Raw genomic sequence first — 17,516 nt, 5'->3', positions numbered from 1 at the left:
AACAGACTTTGCCTTTCCCGTCAAATGTCAGTCCTAGATTCCCAGGGGTTGTAGGTGCGAGCTGATCTCTGGTTGGTGTCTTTTACTGTTGCAAGGACACTCGGTCGAAGAATGCTTTCAGGAGGCACATTACAAAACCCCCCACCTCCCCACTTCAGGAAGCCTTAAAGTCCCTGTATTGCTCAATATGTATCAAGGCCCTGTTTGAGAAACCTGAAGGTGTCGCATCCGCTGGTCCCCAGAGATCTGTCATCCAGGTGGCCAGGGCACGGCCATCTCAATTGGATCCAGTTCCTTGGGGTTGGACCAGTGGGGGAGGATCACCTGTATGAGGGGTCTTCAGGGAGTGAAAGTGGGACACAAAGGCTGAGACGGGGTACATTTAGAAGCTCTACCCCTAACTTCCCTTTTCCGACACGAACACTTTCCTACACCGTAACAGGCAACAGACTAACACCAGAGCCGTTTATCTGACATGTTCCAACACACGGGGGATGGCACTTTACCTTCCCCACAGGAATAAAAGGCAGAACACGAGCACACTATGAGCAAGACCCAACACACGAGGACACAGCTATAACAGACCGGCAGTTCAAATGGAAGAGAAAGGCAGCGAGACCTGGAGGGATGGTGAAGGGAGAACTGCCCTTTTGAGGTCAAACCTGCGAAACCTCAAAGAGAAATCATAAGACAAGGAGTTATAGTTGGCGTGTGGAACAGATGTCAAAAGTGCACAGGGGCCTCCCGCATTGATGGCACAGGCGCGGAGTCATGCTGGGTACCGTCCTTTACTCCAGAAGCAAGACAAGACAACGGGTTCAACATAGCCGGCGAGTCGGAGGAACCTGATAGCAAAACGAATTGTGTTGAGCCCAAGGCTGCAAGTGGCAACATTATATGAATGCAAGGAACTTGAGAAGAAAGAACTTTTGCGTGTGGGCTAAACTTTGGCGAAAGTCCAGACAAGGGCCAGCTGCAGAGTGGCCAGGTGCCGCAGGAGTGCTCATTCGAAGGACTCTCGTTGGCCCCTTTTTAAGTACCAGAAGGCCCTAGGAAAGGACGGCGCAAGATGTCAAGAGTGTTCCTACAAGGGTCATGTCAAATCCCTTGTACAATCGAAAGTCTCTGAACCATCGCCGAAAAATCTAGGGGAAGGGAACCCGGTTGATGGTTGTCCAGAGTTTGTTTGAAAAGACATTGAGGCTCTCAAAGTTACGAGCGATATTTTAAAGGCTGTAGTGTACCCAACCCTAACTTGGGGAGAACCATCCCCGGAAGTTCCTCAAGACCTTCCTCTTTCCTTCCGCTCTCCCTCTCCGCTGCTGAACTGCTCTCTTGGCACAGTGCACCTGGACACCCTCTGTCCCCTGGGCCCAGGTACCTGTTCACCCGGCCACCCTCCTGCACTGCCTCCTGGCCACTCCTTGCACTGGTGGACTGTATCTGTACCCATACAGTTCCCCGCACCCCCATTTTCTTTTATTCTGCACTTATCAGACTTACCCAGTCTGCCGCCTTAAAGACAGCACCTTCTGGCTGCACTACCCTTGTTTATTGCCTCTACTATCTATTTATTTTTCTCCAGCATGGGGTCTGGCATGGATTCACATGCTCATGAATATTCCCCGTCAGGCTGGGAATCCTCGGTAAAGCGAAAATCAGTATCAGTTTTGTTTCTGATCTGTCTTTCGTAGTAGTAACCAATCACTGATCTCTGCGTCATACTGACCACAGCCAATGACTGCCCTCTACCTAAGCCCCGCCTCTGGCAGCCATCTTCAGATTTTTACCGCACGTTCAAGTGTTGGGATCCTCGTGCTATTGCTCTCGAGCGTTAGTACTTTTTTCAACCCTCCCCCCAAGGAGAAGGCGGTGAGTGCACCTAAGGTGGTGAAAGCCTTAATCCACCCGGCCAAGGCCTCTATCGAGACAGTCGCAGCGGCCCTGGCTCTGCCTGTGGAGGCTACACCAGTGGTGGCGACCTCGGGGCCCAGAGTCTCCCTGCCACCGCGGAGGGAGTGCTCTTTCATGCCCATCGACAGGACCCCCGTGAAACCTCCGACTAAGAAGAAAAAGGGGGGGGGCAGGAGGTCATCGTGGATTCGGCCTCAACCTCTGAGCAGGAGCTGATCGAAGTCTTAAGCCACGGCGTTGGCGTGGAAGAAGACCAGCCTGTCGGGGGGGGGGGGGGGGGGGACCCCGACGTAGGAGACGACGAGAACGTCGAGGGTGCCGACGGGGCTTCTGACCACCCGTCAGACTCCCCTCAACCAGTGCCCCAAGACAACTCAGCGGCCATTTTGTTGGCTATACAGTCCTTATGCTCGGAGATAAGGACGAGACTGCCGTTACCACCAACGGAGGAACCGCTCCCGACGGGGGACCCGGAGCCAGGCCCTTCTGGGAGCCCTCCCCCTAAGAGAAGAAGGATTCAGCCTCCACCTAATTTTCAGCCATCGCGCCCTGTTCAGCCCTCCTCCCCGTCCACGACACGTGGGGATGATACAGGGACTGACACGGCCGTGACGGGTACAGACGACAAGGTTTACGACGAGGATCTCCCGTCGTCACCTCCCACCCGGGCTTCCCCGCCCGACGAGATTGGATCGTTTCACTCCCTGATCGCCAGGGCATCCGAGCTTTTCCAGCTCTGCCCGGAAGAGAAGAAGGAGGAAGGTTTCCTTTATCAACGGCGCAAGACCAAGAGGAAGACGGTCCTCGCTGTACCTCTACTAGACGATATTTGGGATGAGGGCCTCGCCCTCCTCAAGAACCCATCCACGACGCCGGCTAGAAGGGATTGATACGAGAAGAAGTACCGGGTCCCGGACGCGGCCCTCTTGTGCCTTCGAGCACAGCCGACCCCGGACTCGGTCGTCTCTGCGGTGGCCAGGAAGAAAGCGGGGGGGGGGGGGGCGCGGCCTCTACGTCGACCTCCCCGCCGGACGGCGGGGGAAAGAAATTAGACACGATGGGACGCAGGATCATCTCGTTGGCAGCGACGATGATTAAGGGGGCCAACGCCTTGGCTATCGTAGCCCGCTACGACAGGGAGTTGTGGTACAAACTGGCCCCCCTGCTGGACTTCCTACCAGACGACAAGGGGGCGGAAGCCCTAGAGATCTTGCAGGAAGGAGAGGTGGCGTCGGACCACGCCATTACGATTGCGACGGACATCGCTGACACTGGATTTCGCCAGTTGGGCAACGGCGTGTGCCTTAGGCGGCGTGGATGGCTCAAGGCTACTGACGTCCGTCAGGACGTGCAGACCAGAGTCTTGGACATGCCGTTCGACGGAAACAACCTGTTTGGGAAAACAGTGGACGATTCCCTTCAAGCCAACAAGGCGGACACGGAGATGGCCCGGGATCTTGGGGTTCTCCAGCAACGGCGGCCGCCCTTTCGGAGCGGCAGAGGCAAACAGGGTGCCTCCAAAGGTTCCAGCGGCGGATTTTCCACCTACCATCAAGAGGCCCGTTCGTCGTCACAGGAAGCTTACAGGGGACAAGGCGAGTCAGGCGGACCCCGCCGTCGTCGCCAAGGAGGACAAGGCGGCAAAGCCTCGTCGAAGCAGGATTGAACCGGCCGCGGGGTCGTGCCCCCACCGAAGCACCCCGGTGGGAGGCCGGCTGGCGAGCTTCGTCAGCGTGTGGGAGTCAATCTCCACCGACCGTTGGGTGCTGGACGCCCTAGCTCAGGGTCACGCGCTCGAGTTTCTAAAGAGGTGCCCGCGCGTTCCCCCTGTGGCCAGGAAAGAACATCACGTCCTTCAACTTCTCTTGGAGATGAAGGCGATGCTCAAGAAGGGCGCCATCGAGCTCGTCCCAAAGAGGCTTCGGGGCTCCGGAGTTTACTCAAGATACTTCCTCGTGAAGAAGAAGACTGGAGGATGGCGTCCCATCCTGGACCTACGACGACTGAACAAATTCATCAAGGCACAGAAGTTCCGGATGGTCACCCTCCAACACGTCCTGGGTCAACTGGAGGAGGGCGATTTCCTGTCGTCGTTGGATTTGGAGGATGCCTACTTCCAAATTCCCATCCTAAAGGGACACCGAAAGTTTCTCAGGTTCGTGGTCCAAGGGCGTCACTACCAGTTCAAAGCCCTTCCCTTTGGATTGAGGTCGGCACCCAGGGTGTTCACCAAGTGCCTCACACCGGTGGCGGCGCAGCTGCGCCGAGAGGGGATCCACGTCTACCCCTACCTGGACGACTGGCTCATCCGAGCAAAGACTAAGGAGCTCGCCGTGGAGCACACGGCAAGGACCGTCCAACTACTCACGGACCTGGGATTCTCCATAAACTACGCCAAGTCCCACCTGGTGCCCGTGCAAGACGCACTGTTTCTGGGAGCGAAGCTCGACAGTGTTGCTTCTGGCCTCTCCGTCGGAGGAAAGGACGAGGGCCATCTTGGGCAAGGTGCAGCGGATGCTGGCTGCGGATGCGGCCAGGGTGAGGTCCAGCAAGTCCCTCCTCGGAATGATGTCTTCTTGCATTTATCTCATCCGCCTGTGCAGGCTCCGGATGCGCCCGTTGCAGGAGTTCCTGGATGCGCGTTGGATCCAGACGACAGGCAGCTTCGAGGAGAGGATCACACTCGACGAGCGTTTCTGACGAGCGATCCGGTGGTGGGGCACCCGCGCGCATCTGACGGCGGGCATGGATTTCCAGACCCCCGGCCACCAGGAGACAGTGACCACGGATGCCTCCCTGGAAGGGTGGGGAGCGCACACCGAAAATCTGCACGCGAGAGGCCTTTGGCTTCCGACGGAGAAGTCCCTCCATATCAACGTCCTGGAGCTCCGTGCAGTGTTTTGGGCCCTCAGGTCCTTTCTTCCGTCCCTCAAGGGCAAGGTGGTGAGGATCTTCACCGACAACACCACCAGCATGTTCTACATCAGGAAGCGGGGCGGTACCAGATCCCCAGCCCTGTCCAAGGAGGCGCAGGATCTGTGGCATTGGGCCGTCGCCCAAGGGATGTTTCTGGTGCCGTTTCATCTGGCAGGGATAAAAAACACCATTGCCGACTCGCTCAGCAGAGAGCTGCGCTCGTGCCACGAGTGGGAACTACGACAGGATCTAGTGGACCGCCTCTTCCGACGGTGGGGCACACCCCAGATCGATCTGTTCGCGACGAACTCCAAGTGCCGTAGGTTCGCCAGCAGGTTTCCCCAGCCGAGGAGCATGGGCGATGCTTTCTCGTTCCGCTGGGAGGGCCTGTTTCTATACGCGTTCCCTCCATTGCCATTGCTGATCCGGTTCATCAACCAGCTCAAGAGGTCACGGTGCAGGATGATCCTCGTCGCACCTGCGTGGCCGAGGCAGATATGGTTCCCGGACCTTCTGGACTTGTCAGCGTCCCCGTCAATCAAGCTGCCAGTGGAAGCGGATCTTCTCTCCAGGGAAGGAGGCGCCATCCTCCATCACGACCCGAAGTCGCTGAACTTGCAGGCCTGGCTCCTGCAGCATTAGAGTTTGGAGGATACGACATACCGGCCGACTGCAGAGAGGTTCTTGCAAAGGCCAGGGCGTCCTCAACTCTTAAATGCTATGGACACAAATGGAAGAGGTTCTCTGTCTGGTGCCACGCACAGAAGATTAACCCTCTACGGATTACGGCTCCCCAGGTACTGCCGTACCTTCTGACGCTGGCCAAGGCAGGACTGGCGCACGCGTCCATCAAGATTTATCTTGCTGCGATCTCCCGATACACCAGAACCACGGGGCGGACGTCTTTGTGGTCTCATCGTCTGGTGAAAGAATTCATGAAGGGACTGTTCAGATCGTTCCCGCCGGTGAAGGCTCCGGCACCGGCGTGGGAGCTCAACGTGGTGCTGACCAAGCTCATGGGACCTCCGTTCGAGCCTCTGCACTCGGCTCCGTTGAAGTTCTTGTCAGGGAAAACAGCGTTTCTTGTGGCCATCACCTCCGCACGAAGAGTGGGAGAGATCCAAGCCCTTTCCTGCAAGCCCCCGTACTTGACTTTTCACGACACGAGGGTAGTGCTCAGGACGCACCCCTCCTTCATGCCCAAGGTGCCGTCGGACTTCCACCTCAACGAACCCTTGGTGTTGCCTGTTTTCTTCCCGTCGCCTTTGTTGCCGGCAAAAAGGACTTTGCACTTGTTGGATGTGGCTAGAGCGCTGAAGTTTTACGTGGACCGTACAAAGTGTTTTCGGAAGACGTCACAACTTTTTGTGAACTTTGGACCGGTCAATCAGGGGAAGGCTCTCTCAAAGGCCTCCATTTCCAGATGGCTCTCCGGCTGTATCATGCACCGTCATCGGTTGGCAAACCGACCGCTGCCTGGCCTTCCGAGAGCCCATTCCACCAGAGCGATCGCAGCTACCATGGCGTTCTTATCTGGTGTGCCCTTGCTGGACATCTCCAGGGCTGCTACGTGGAGGTCGACGCACACCTTCACGAAATTCTACTGCGTCGATCGGGATTCCAGGGAGGGAGTCCAGGGTCGGCCAAGCAGTGCTGCCCAATCTGTTCGCCTAAGGTGAGCCGGGTGAGGAGGTAAGAATTGCTTAATGTTGAGTTTGATGTAATGCTTAATGTTGAGCCTTTGCCACCTCCCGTGGTTGTGCATGTGTGTACTGCTATGTATTCTTTATTCATGAGCATGTGAATCCATGCCAGACCCCATGCTGGAGAAGGAACAAGTTACTTACCTGTAACTGTTGTTCTCCAGCATGGGTCTGGCATGGATTCACATGCGAACCCTCCCGCCTACCCCTCTGCGGCTCTTCACTTGGTCATACTGCCACTTCAAGTGCTACCAAATCTGAAGATGGCTGCCAGAGGCGGGGCTTAGGTAGAGGGCAGTCATTGGCTGTGGTCAGTATGACGCAGAGATCAGTGATTGGTTACTACTACGAAAGACAGATCAGAAACGAAACTGATACTGATTTTTTCTTTACCGAGGATTCCCAGCCTGACGACGGGGAATATTCATGAGCATGTGAATCCATGCCAGACCCATGCTGGAGAACAACAGTTACAGGTAAGTAACTTGTTCCTTATTTATTATTTGTTCTTCTCTGCTCTGCACTTTCCTCTCCCCCTTCCATGCACTTTTCCCCTTTCCCATGCACTTGCCCATTCTCAATGTCACTGAGCCTAGTAAGATTGTTTTGTTCTCCCCTGTTCTCCTCCCTTGCCTTGTCGTGCTCTGAAACACTTGTGTACGAGCACAATATAAATATCATATAATGGAGGGAGACCCATTTTAAAAAGGGTGATCCGAGCCCGGCGGAGGGAGGTCCTATGGGCAAAGCGCAATTGCCCAAAGGTGCAAGGCTACCAAAGGAACTTTTGTTGGTTGTTTTGATCCAGCAGGCCTTCTAAGGCAAGAGACTTTGAGGAAAAGAGACTTGACCCTTGAAGGTTCTGGTATAGCGAAATAGACTTATGAACCTCATGCTGGAGAAGCCCAGAGTGTGCTGAGCTCAGGATTCCCGCCTTGTCCTGTGCTAAAAACATGTGGGAGGGAGAACCTGCCATACCATCCTTACTTAAGATTTTGTACACACTTCTTTCTCTTCTGGTCAACATTATCCCACACTTTTTGTAACTTACTGGTAAAGGTTGGCACTATGTTTTTTAGTATATGCCCTTTTTATTTGACAAGACGCTACTCGGACTGCCTTATTATTTGATGGTCGTAGCTGCTCCCATCTTAACTTTGTTTAGAGCAGGCGTTTTTTCTCATCCATGCATACAGTTTAATAAACCACCTTGAACAGTGATCACTTCTGTCTGTCTTTACTGTTGCCACCATGAGTTCCTTACACCTATTAATATGGACACATTTTCACCACCATGTACAAGCTGGCTAACACTATACCCCTCAATCCAGTTGATAAAGTACAACTCGGATGGTGAACTTTGTTAGACAACCAATTTACTGATCATTGGAGCAGGCTTGTTTTTTTTTTTTAGCAACACTTTCTTAATTTTCACATAAACAATAATAGTAAAAGTAACATTTTTTCACAGTCAGAATAAAGAATGAAATGTACAAAAAGACAAGAGCATCATAAATAATTCATATCAAGCAGAAAACCAACCGTAGTGAAACATAACCAACAAAAGAATCACAACCACACAAGTCATCAAAAAAAAAGGAACCCCACTCTCTACACCGCGAATACCATAACCGTTAAAACAAGGCCAACTTCCCATCAGTCATATAAGGCCATAAAAGGACCCCACAATTTCAAATAATCCTCATCCTTATCTTTATTACGAAATGAAACCTTATCATACTGTGCCAAAACATTTAATTCCGTCAGCCATTCATCAACATTAGGTTTCTTCCTCGATTTCCAAACCCCGAGTATTAACTTGATAGCCACCATTATGGCCCTATCAATCCAACAAGAATGTCTCGCAATTCGACCACCCCTATCCTTACGGGAAAGTAAGATGAAATTCACTGCCGAGCCCTGCAAAACCAGGCCTTTTAATTGCATTTACTTGTGTTTTACCTCACTCCAAAATGCTGCTAAGACAGCATGCTCACTTTTCTTCCATTCTTGAAAAGTGTTCATGATGTGCTGAACCACCAGCCGACATAATTCACTTGGTGCGTTTCTGTCCCAAAACAAGGCATTAGCAGAGCAAGTTATATGCTTGGCGAAAACTATGATCAATAGGTCAATTCTGTTGATGCCACAGATTGGGTTACTGAAAATGTTTTTGTGGAAAGATGTGGTTCGGCAGGTGCCTTCTTCAGTTGTTGGTAAATTGAATTTCTAGAGGATAGTATAACGACGCTGCATCCTCACTTGAAGGTTGGCCGACTGCTCTGGTGAGACGAGAGAATTGGGTTCTTTTTTGCTAATGACTTGTAAGCCTAAAGACATTTGGACTGAACTGAGAAACTATCTTTCGCTGCAGTTCCTCAAATGATAATGGCTTAAGAATTGCAGGTTAGGTGACCACCTATGTGTAGAAACAGAATACTGATTCACTGTGTTCAGGTGTTAAGGATGTTTGGCTATGGAATGTCATGTTCTGGTTCTAAAACAAATGAAATCTGAAATTGGATTTCAAGCTTTGAAGTGCTCTGTAGTGCTCATCCTCTTAGCTGTTTGTCGTGGGTGATTTACTATGTTTATAATTGTGAATTATTTCTTGAAATATTTTTCTCTGCCAGAAAAAAAAAGAATTGCTCCAAGATTGGGATGGATGAAGTCACCTAGTATGAAATATTCACTTGTTAATGTATAATGGAAGGGTAGGCTTTATCAGAAAGCTTTCTCCATAGTACCGCATAAAAGGTCTATGGGAGCTAAATGAGCTAGAGATGGGCAAGCCACAAAATTCAGAGTACCGCAAAGCCAGGGATCTGGCTTGACCCTAGTAGCCAAATCACTAGCTAAGCCATTGAAAAACATGTAAGCAACCAAATATTTTCTTAATCTCATGAGTGGCATACAATGGTATATTTAACTTACTGTCATAGTATGCAATAGTTGCAATCCAAAATGTATTTCATATTAATAGTCAGAACATACAGCCTCAAGAAATGCAGGGTTAAGCTGCTTTGATTCACTGTTTAAAATGCTTTATAGTTGTAACCGGAATAAAGCAAAAGCATTCTGCCTAAACTATAGTATTTTTTTTTATTTTTCCCTGCATTTTTATAAAGCAGTTCTCGATGTGTAGGGTTTTGGCTCAAATTCGACTCTCCACATAGAGGCAGTCTGAAGCCCAATGTTAGGCTTGAGCCTTAATTGGCTTAACTAGCTCTAATGTGGATGCTGTTTGAACCCCATGGTATTCTTACATACCATTCACTTGCCTCCATACTATTTGGGTGTCCCCGAGAGGGGATGGGACCAGAGCCTTCTGCCCCTCAAATCTGGAGCATATTGAGAGGTGTATTGGGTTGGTTCTGTACACTTTATTATCACTTCTCATTTTCACCTTGTCCAAAGATGGTTAAAATATAAAACTAAATGTTTTTTTCCAATAGGTCTGCCAGAAGACGTAATCAATTTATACAAGTGTCCACATATATACTCCTCATATTTCAATCATTCACAATGTTTTTGTAATGTATATTATATTTCTCACCTTAACTGTATCATGATCTTGTCTATGACCATACGGATTGCTGTTTTGTTTCATATCCCTCTCTCAATTGTGATTTGTACAAGAATGACTAATAAAAAGGAAAACTATCTTCATGCAGTTCTCCTTAAATGGCTTACTAAATTAGGCATCCTTATCCTAATTGTTTGTGGTCTACATGATTCTTCACTTCTGTTGGTTGTGGACCTGTCTGTTGGTTGTGGCCCTGTTAGTGCTGGTCTAAATCAGAAATCTCGTATAGCTTCAGTCTAGTTCTGTTGTACTCTAATTGATCTGCACATTTTCCTGCAACGTAACTCGACAGACCATTTTGGTGGCCCACCAGGTTCTGTTCTGTCTCTGTTTGCGATGGCTTGTCACTGCAGACTTCATTCCTGTTCAGCCTTTATGATACGAAGATGACCATTCTAGCAAGAGTGAAGCGCTACATTCATGGCCACTTGGTTTGTTATGCAATGAGAAAGCAGTCTCATCACAGCCAAACAATTATATCCTTTGACACACTCTATATGGCCACATAAAAGGGACAATAAAGCAAGTTATGCTTTTGAAGCTCATGAGTAAAGGCAACCTGATCATGTTCAGAGCTTCAGAGAATCTTAAGATGTCCTTCTGCTTAGCAAAAAGTGGAACTAACCTAAGGAGTATTGTAGTTTGAGAGTGGGTGAAGCCCCAAGTGAGTCTCCCAAGATCATATCTAGCAGCAGAGAACCTGCTCAGGTGTGGCCTAGAATGGGGGTTCCCATTCGTGAGACTAAAGCCACTGGCTGTGTAAGGATACATGGTTTGTATTTTCATGTTTTGCTGATGTTTGGATCATAAAATGTCATTCTTCACAAGCCACTCTAGTATATTTTATGTGGTGGGCTTTGAGTGATGGCATAACAAATATGTTGGCATCCCACCCCGTTTAACCCCCATGGACCCAGACCACCATAAATATATCGCAGTTGCAATTAAGACGCGTGTTTGTACATTCATACGCAACATTGGTCCCTTGTTTTGGATAGAAGGCCTAAGGGAAGTCGGAAGGTTCAACTGCTTTAGGTCCTTTTATAATGACATATATAGCACAATACTTTTTTTCTTGTTTTCCCAGCATCTGGATGGTTTGCTAAAGCAAATAAAGTTTATTGTGGAAAAACATATTGAGTCAGATGTGTTGGAAGCCTGCAGCAAAACCTACAGTATTCTATGCAGCGAGGAGTATACAATACAGAACAGAGTGGACATATGCCATAGCCAACTCATCGATGAACTTGTTGACCGGTTTAATCATTCAGTGGAGGAGCTTCTGCAGGAGGTATTGGTGTAGTCTTTTGTGTTGTTTTTTCCATCCCTCACATGACATTGCTTAAGTGGTATGTTCAATAGGGGAACTAAGAGAAAATGGCCTATAACAATAAAACATGTCACCAGTCACAGTATATAAATGCTGATCAGTGTCCTTTGCTCAACAGGGAGAAGAAGCCGATGATGACGACATCTATAACGTGCTTTCAACGCTGAAGCGATTAACCTGCTTTCACAAGTATGTCCCCCCTAAAGACTTTTTTTACTTACTGTGTATCGGTCCCATTTTGATAACCCCAAATTGAAACTACTTCATGGAATTTGTTTTTGTTTTAAAATGCTTCAATGTCCCAGTCCCTTTTTTTCATATGGCGGTGATGGCCCCATGGAAACGGGACCAAGAACATTTGCACAGCAAAAACTACTTCAATTCAAAGATGTGTGGGTGCTGTGCATGGGCTGTGATACGTGCATTATGCCCCCACCCACTGCACGTTCACTTATCGGTGCAGACAGGACCAGTTGTTGCACTGCAGTAATTTATTTTCGAGGGGATTGGGTCCTCCGACGTATTCCATATCTATGACAGGTAATGTCCACAGATGTGCTGCTTCGGAAAATCTTTGCCGTCTGCGTCGATGCGCCGTCCCCGAGGACCTCCTCCGACGGCCGACGTCACCCGATGTGATAAGTAGGACGCACGACGCCCATAGCCTCAGTTCCGTTTTTTCCGCGAACGTGTTCGCTTCGTGAATCTCGGTACGCCTCAACTCGTTGGAGTTTGCTGTTTTCAATTCTCGGTTCGTTGAACCTGTTTGGTTTTTTGTGAAGACCTGTTCGTGGCGATGTCTACTTAGTCTTCAACCCCGGTCTGGGCTTCAAGAAATGCGGGGACTGTGGGTCCAAGATGTCGGTCATGGACTCGCACGACGCCTGCCTCTGGTGCCTCGGGGAGGCCCACGATACAGACTGTGTCGACTGCCAGTCGCTCACGGCAAAGGCCTTGCAGGAACGCAAGCAGAAGCTGTCGGTAGGCGGGGTGTCTAAGCCCCGGAAGTCGAGGTCTGCGGAGTTTTCGATGGATAACTCGAGGGGTGACTCTCCGCGTCATCATCGAAAGTCCAGTGGGTCTCCTTCCAGGAGTCGGTCTCGTCACTCCGCTGCCTCTTCGAGGCATTCCCGGAAGCACCGGCATCGGTCGCCTTCCCCGTCCTCTTCCGAGGACTCCGCCCGTCGGCGGGTCGCTTATCCCTCCATGCAAGCGACACGGGAGGAATGGGCTCCCTTTGGGAAGCAGATGCTAGCGATTCTTGAATCGCAGGGCACCGGTCCGTCCGCGCCTCTGAGTGGAGTCGGTCGGCACCGGTCGAGAGACACCGCTCGTACGCCTTCGGGCTCGGGTGGTCGGCTCGCGGGAGAGGTCCCGCTCAGACTAGGGTAGCCGTTCTCGCCATGCCCGTTCCAAGTCCCGGTCCTCGACGCGCTCGAGACCGCGTGATCCTGTGCCGTCTTCAAAGAAGTCGACGCCTGTGGCGCCGAGGTCGTAGATTTCTCTTGAGGCTCCGCCTCCGAGGTGGTCGTCGACACTGTCGGCTCCTAGGTTGTCGAGAGACACGCTCGGAGCTCCGGCTTCGAGGCCTGTGTTGACGCCGCCGATGCTGGCGGCGCTGCAGCTGACGTCGATGCCTTTCGAGGCGGTGGTGTCGGAGGGGCCCCGTGGCACGGGGTTTGCCCCTAGAAAGGCTCTGGCTAAGGTCAGGGACTGCTTTGGTCCCCAGAGGTTTTCCTCTCCCCGTCTGGAGTACATTTCAGAGGGTGATAAAGGATCTGATGACGGCTTGGTTCCGGTTCCAGATGAGCTTATCTCGGGCCATAGCCAGTTTGATGACCTGAGGCAGTCACTGCATGATGCCAGTGGACTGGACACCTCTCCGGAGGTGGAGTTTTGTAGGCCAGAGCCTGGCACTCATGCCGATTCTTCATATCGGCGCCTTATGTCTCGGGTCACCGAGTACTTGGGTTGGTCAGCTCCCCCAGGGGAGTTCGTTCAGGATGATCTCACGGACATCCTTGATCTCGGTCCCCCCCACTGACCCGGTTTTGCCGTTTCATATGGCTCTGCATAGAAGGATGGCGGCGGCTTGGACTGCTCCGGAGACTCTCCCGGCAGTGGGCAAGTCTTTGTCGCGAAAATACCGTCCAGCCAGTAGCGACCCCTGCTACTTGTCTAGGCACCCCACTCCAGAGAGTTTGGTGGTGCAGACGGCTACGGCCCTGGCAAAGCAGGCGTCGTATCCTACCATCCCTCCGGATAGGGACGACAAACGCTTTGACGGCTGGGCGAAGAAACTGTTTTCTTCAGGGGGTATGGCGCTTCAGGCGGCCAACTCCATATGTGCCTTGTCTCGTTTCACACACACTCTGTGGAACTGTGTTGCATTAGCAGCTGAACATATTCCCGAAGGGGACGGTTTCCTTGCTATGGTTCAGGATGGCAAGGATGCCATGTGTGAGGCCGTTCAGTCGGGTTTGGACTTGGCAGATTGTGTCAGCCGGTCCATGGCGGCGAGCACTGTAATGCGCAGGTTTGCGTGGTTGCGGAAGTCTGGGTTAGCTCCTGATGTGCAGTCCCGGCTCAACGTGCCCTTTGACGGTGAACACCTTTTTGGCAGCAAGGCTGACGAGAGCCTTGAGAGGTTGCAGACCTCCAAAGCTGCAGCGAGGTTGTTGGGTGCTGCAGTTCGCCAACCTCTGCCTCTTCGTCCTAGGGGACAGCAGTGGAGGGGTGGTTCCTTTCGCTATTACTCGTCCTTCAGTAAAGCGAGAGGAGCTGGCAGTCAAAGAGGCCAGCGCAGGGGTACCAGAGGTGGACGACAGGGTACCCGTGGTGCCAAGGCCGCTTGGGCAGTTGCCTCTTTGCCCTCAAGTAACGCTGCAGCCGCTCCCACTCAGTCATGAGACCATGTCCCATGGTTCGCCGGTTGGGGGAAATCTGGCGCAGCATCTTGTAGAGTGGCAAGCCATTACTTCAGATGTGTGGGTTCTGGAGATCATAACCCACGGCTACTGTCTTCCCTTTCGGCACAAGCCTCGTGACAATCCACCGGGGAACCTCTTTGCAGAGTCCGGATCCGCTCCTTGCGCAGGAAATTCAAGCCCTGCTGGAGAAAGGCGCCATAGAACTGGTGCCTGTAGCGGAGAGGAACAAGGGATGGTATTCCCCTTATTTTTTTATTTCGAAGAAAGACTGGGGGATTGAGACCCATCATGGACTTGCGCGGTTTGAGCAAACTCCTCAGGAAGGACAAGTTCAAGATGGTTACTCTTTCTCAAGTCCTCCAGGCCCTTCAACTTCAGGATTGGTTGGTGTCTCTCGACCTCAAGGATGCTTACTTCCATGTGCCCATTCACCCCAGGCACAAGAAGTACCTGAGGTTCGCGGTTGGCGATTCGTACTTTCAGTTTCGGGTCCTGCCGTTCGGATTGACCTCCGCCCCGAGGGTTTTCACCAAGCTCATGGTGGTGGTGGCAGCGCATCTCAGGAAAGGGGGGATTCACGTCTACCCCTACCTGGACGATTGGTTGATCAGGGGGAGCTCTCCCGAGCAAGTCCTGGATCATCCATCACCTGCCACTCCCTTCACAGGCTGGGCTTCTCCCTCAATTTAAAGAAGTCCCATTTGACACCAACGCAGCGGCTCCAGTACATCGGAGCAGTGCTCGACACGTCCCTGGGGCAGTGTTTTCCTCCTCAGGTGAGGGCTCTTCACATTCTGCAGATGGTGAACAAGTTTCAATTTTCCCAGGATCTCCCAGCGTCCGAGTTCTTGAGACTGCTCGGCCTCATGGCATCCTGCATTCTTCTGGTGCCAGAGGCTCGTCTGCGGATGAGATCTTTGCAGTGGGCACTTCTGTGGTGGGCCGTCGATGGCAATCTGATGAAGGGGGCCCCATTTTGGCTGCCCTGGCTGGAAGTGACGATTGTGACGGTCGCATCCCTCACGGGATGGGGAGCTCATGCCAACAAGTTGACAGTCAGCGGTCGTTGGTCTCTGTCGGAGTCCAGACTCCATATCAATCTGTTGGAGCCGAGGGCCGTCAGGCTAGCCCTAAAGGCTTTTCTGCTGACTGTGCGTGGAAAGAGTGTCCTGATTCTAACGGACTACACGGTGGCCATGCACTACCTCAACAAAAAGGGGGGGGTGCAGGGTCACTTCCGCTGTGCAGGAAGGCGATGCAGCTCGAGTTCTGGGCCATCCAGCAGGAAGTTTCGATCTCAGCTGTTCATCTGGCCGGAGACGACAACGAGACGGCGGACGCTCTGAGCAGGCAGAGCACTATCTCTCACGAGTGGGAGCTGGCTCAGGAGATTCTCCTGGAGATCTTCGCCCTTTGGGGGACCCCTCAAGTGGATCTCTTCGCCTCCAGTGTCAACCGGAAGTGTGAAAGGTTTTGCTCGCGGGAATTTCCTCCAAAAGGAGCCTTAGGAGACAAGTTCGTGGTGGAGTGGTCATTCCTACTGCTGTACGCGTTTCCTCCAGTCCCCGTCATCCCGCAAGTACTGCGGAGGTTACGGAGGTTCGATTCCCGGATGATCCTCATTGCGCCGGCGTGGGCCCGGAGGACGTGGTACCCGGACCTTCTTGACTTGTCCATCTGCCCTCCATGTCGTCTTCCCTACCGAGACGATCTGCACTCACGGGAGGGGGGTCAGGTTCTCCATCCAGAGGTCAGATCCCTCAATCTTCACGCTTGACTTCTGATAGGTTTAGGTATAAGGATTGGGACCTCCCTGAAGACGTGATGGAGGTGTTGCTCTCGGCCAGGCGGCCGGCAACAAAGTCTCTGTACCGTTGCCATTGGAGAAAGTTCTGCGACTGGTGCAGAGTTCAGAATGTGGATCCTTTTGAATGTGACATTCCCATGGTTCTGTCTTTTTTGCTTTCTTTGGCCCACAGGGGCTTGCAAGTGGGGACCGTTAAAGGTTACCTGGCGGCCCTGTACATATTTAAGCGTTCGTCTGAAGAGTGTTCCTATTTTAAGATTCCTTCAATTTCGCAGTTTTTGAAAGGGCTCACTAATGTGTTCCCTCGTCACCTTTTCTGGTGCCAGGTTGGGATTTGAACCTTGTTCTTAAGTTTCTTATGGGTGCTCCGTGTGAGCCTTTACATTCTTGCCCTTTGAGGCTGTTAACTCTGAAAACTGTTTTTGGTTGCGGTTACCTCCGCTCGCAGAGTGAGTGAGCTACAGACACTTTCAGTTAAGCCACCCTTCACTGTGTTTCATAAGGACAGGGTTGTCCTTAGAGTTCGTCCTTCTTTTCTTCCGAAGGTTGTTTCGGAATTTCATTTGAGCCAGAAGGTTGTTCTTCCGGCGTTCTATCCTCCTCCACATCCTGGTAAGGAAGAGGAGATGCTCCATAGGCTTGATCCTAGGAGAGCATTGAGCTTTTATATTTCGCGCATGTCCCGGGTCAGAGTGGACGATCAACTTTTCATTGGTTACGCTGGAAAGCGGTTGGGACAAGCTGTGACGAAACACTCTCTCGTTGGATTATTTTAGCTATCTCGGAGTGTTACCGCTTGGCGGGTAATGATCCTCCGGCTGGCTTGCGGGCCCATTCTACCAGGGGAGTGGCTGCATCTACTGCCCTGCAGAGGGGAGTTCCTATTCGTCACATCTGTGATGCAGCCACCTGGACTTCAGTACATACTTTTGTACGTCACTACTCCCTCGATTCCATCAGAGGGCAAGATCTGGCCTTTGGCAAGGCAGTTCTCTATTCCGCAATTTGATTGGGCATGCTAAATTTGTATTCTAAATTCTTTCCCACCTCCTTGCTTGGTACTGCTTTGGGAATCTGTCATAGATATGGAATAAATCAGAGGACTCAATCCCCTCGAAGAACAAGTTACTTTCTTACCTGGTAACGTTCTTTCGATGGGATGGTCTGACGACGTATTCCACATCGCTCCCTCCCTGCCTTCCCCGCTGCAGAATTTCTTTTGCGATTGCAGCTTGCGTTCCGCAAGGCCTGGTGTGTCTGACTGGCAGAAAACTGGTGGCACACGTTCTGGGGAAAAAACTATAACTGAGGCTATGGGCGTCGTGCGTCC

The 17,516-nt window shown here is 51.6% G+C and overlaps 1 protein-coding gene across 5 annotated transcripts in view; it reads left to right on the top strand.

Annotated features, from left to right (window-relative positions):
* Positions 1 to 17,516, top strand: part of STAG1 (STAG1 cohesin complex component) — a 2,120,576-nt gene that overhangs the window by 1,444,340 nt on the left and 658,720 nt on the right. For all 5 annotated transcript variants that reach the window (XM_069618021.1, XM_069618024.1, XM_069618022.1 and 2 more), the window contains 2 exons: positions 11,207 to 11,410; positions 11,568 to 11,638. In XM_069618021.1, the coding sequence (XP_069474122.1) occupies positions 11,207 to 11,410; positions 11,568 to 11,638 (275 nt within the window). The remainder of the gene's footprint in view (positions 1 to 11,206; positions 11,411 to 11,567; positions 11,639 to 17,516) is intronic.

Source organism: Ambystoma mexicanum, chromosome 10 (genome assembly GCF_040938575.1).
Source record: "Ambystoma mexicanum isolate Mex_15411 chromosome 10, UKY_AmexF1_1, whole genome shotgun sequence".
Taxonomy (NCBI): domain Eukaryota; kingdom Metazoa; phylum Chordata; class Amphibia; order Caudata; family Ambystomatidae; genus Ambystoma; species Ambystoma mexicanum.
Note: the sequence above shows the minus strand (reverse complement) of the source record. Positions and strands in the feature narration are given on the sequence as shown.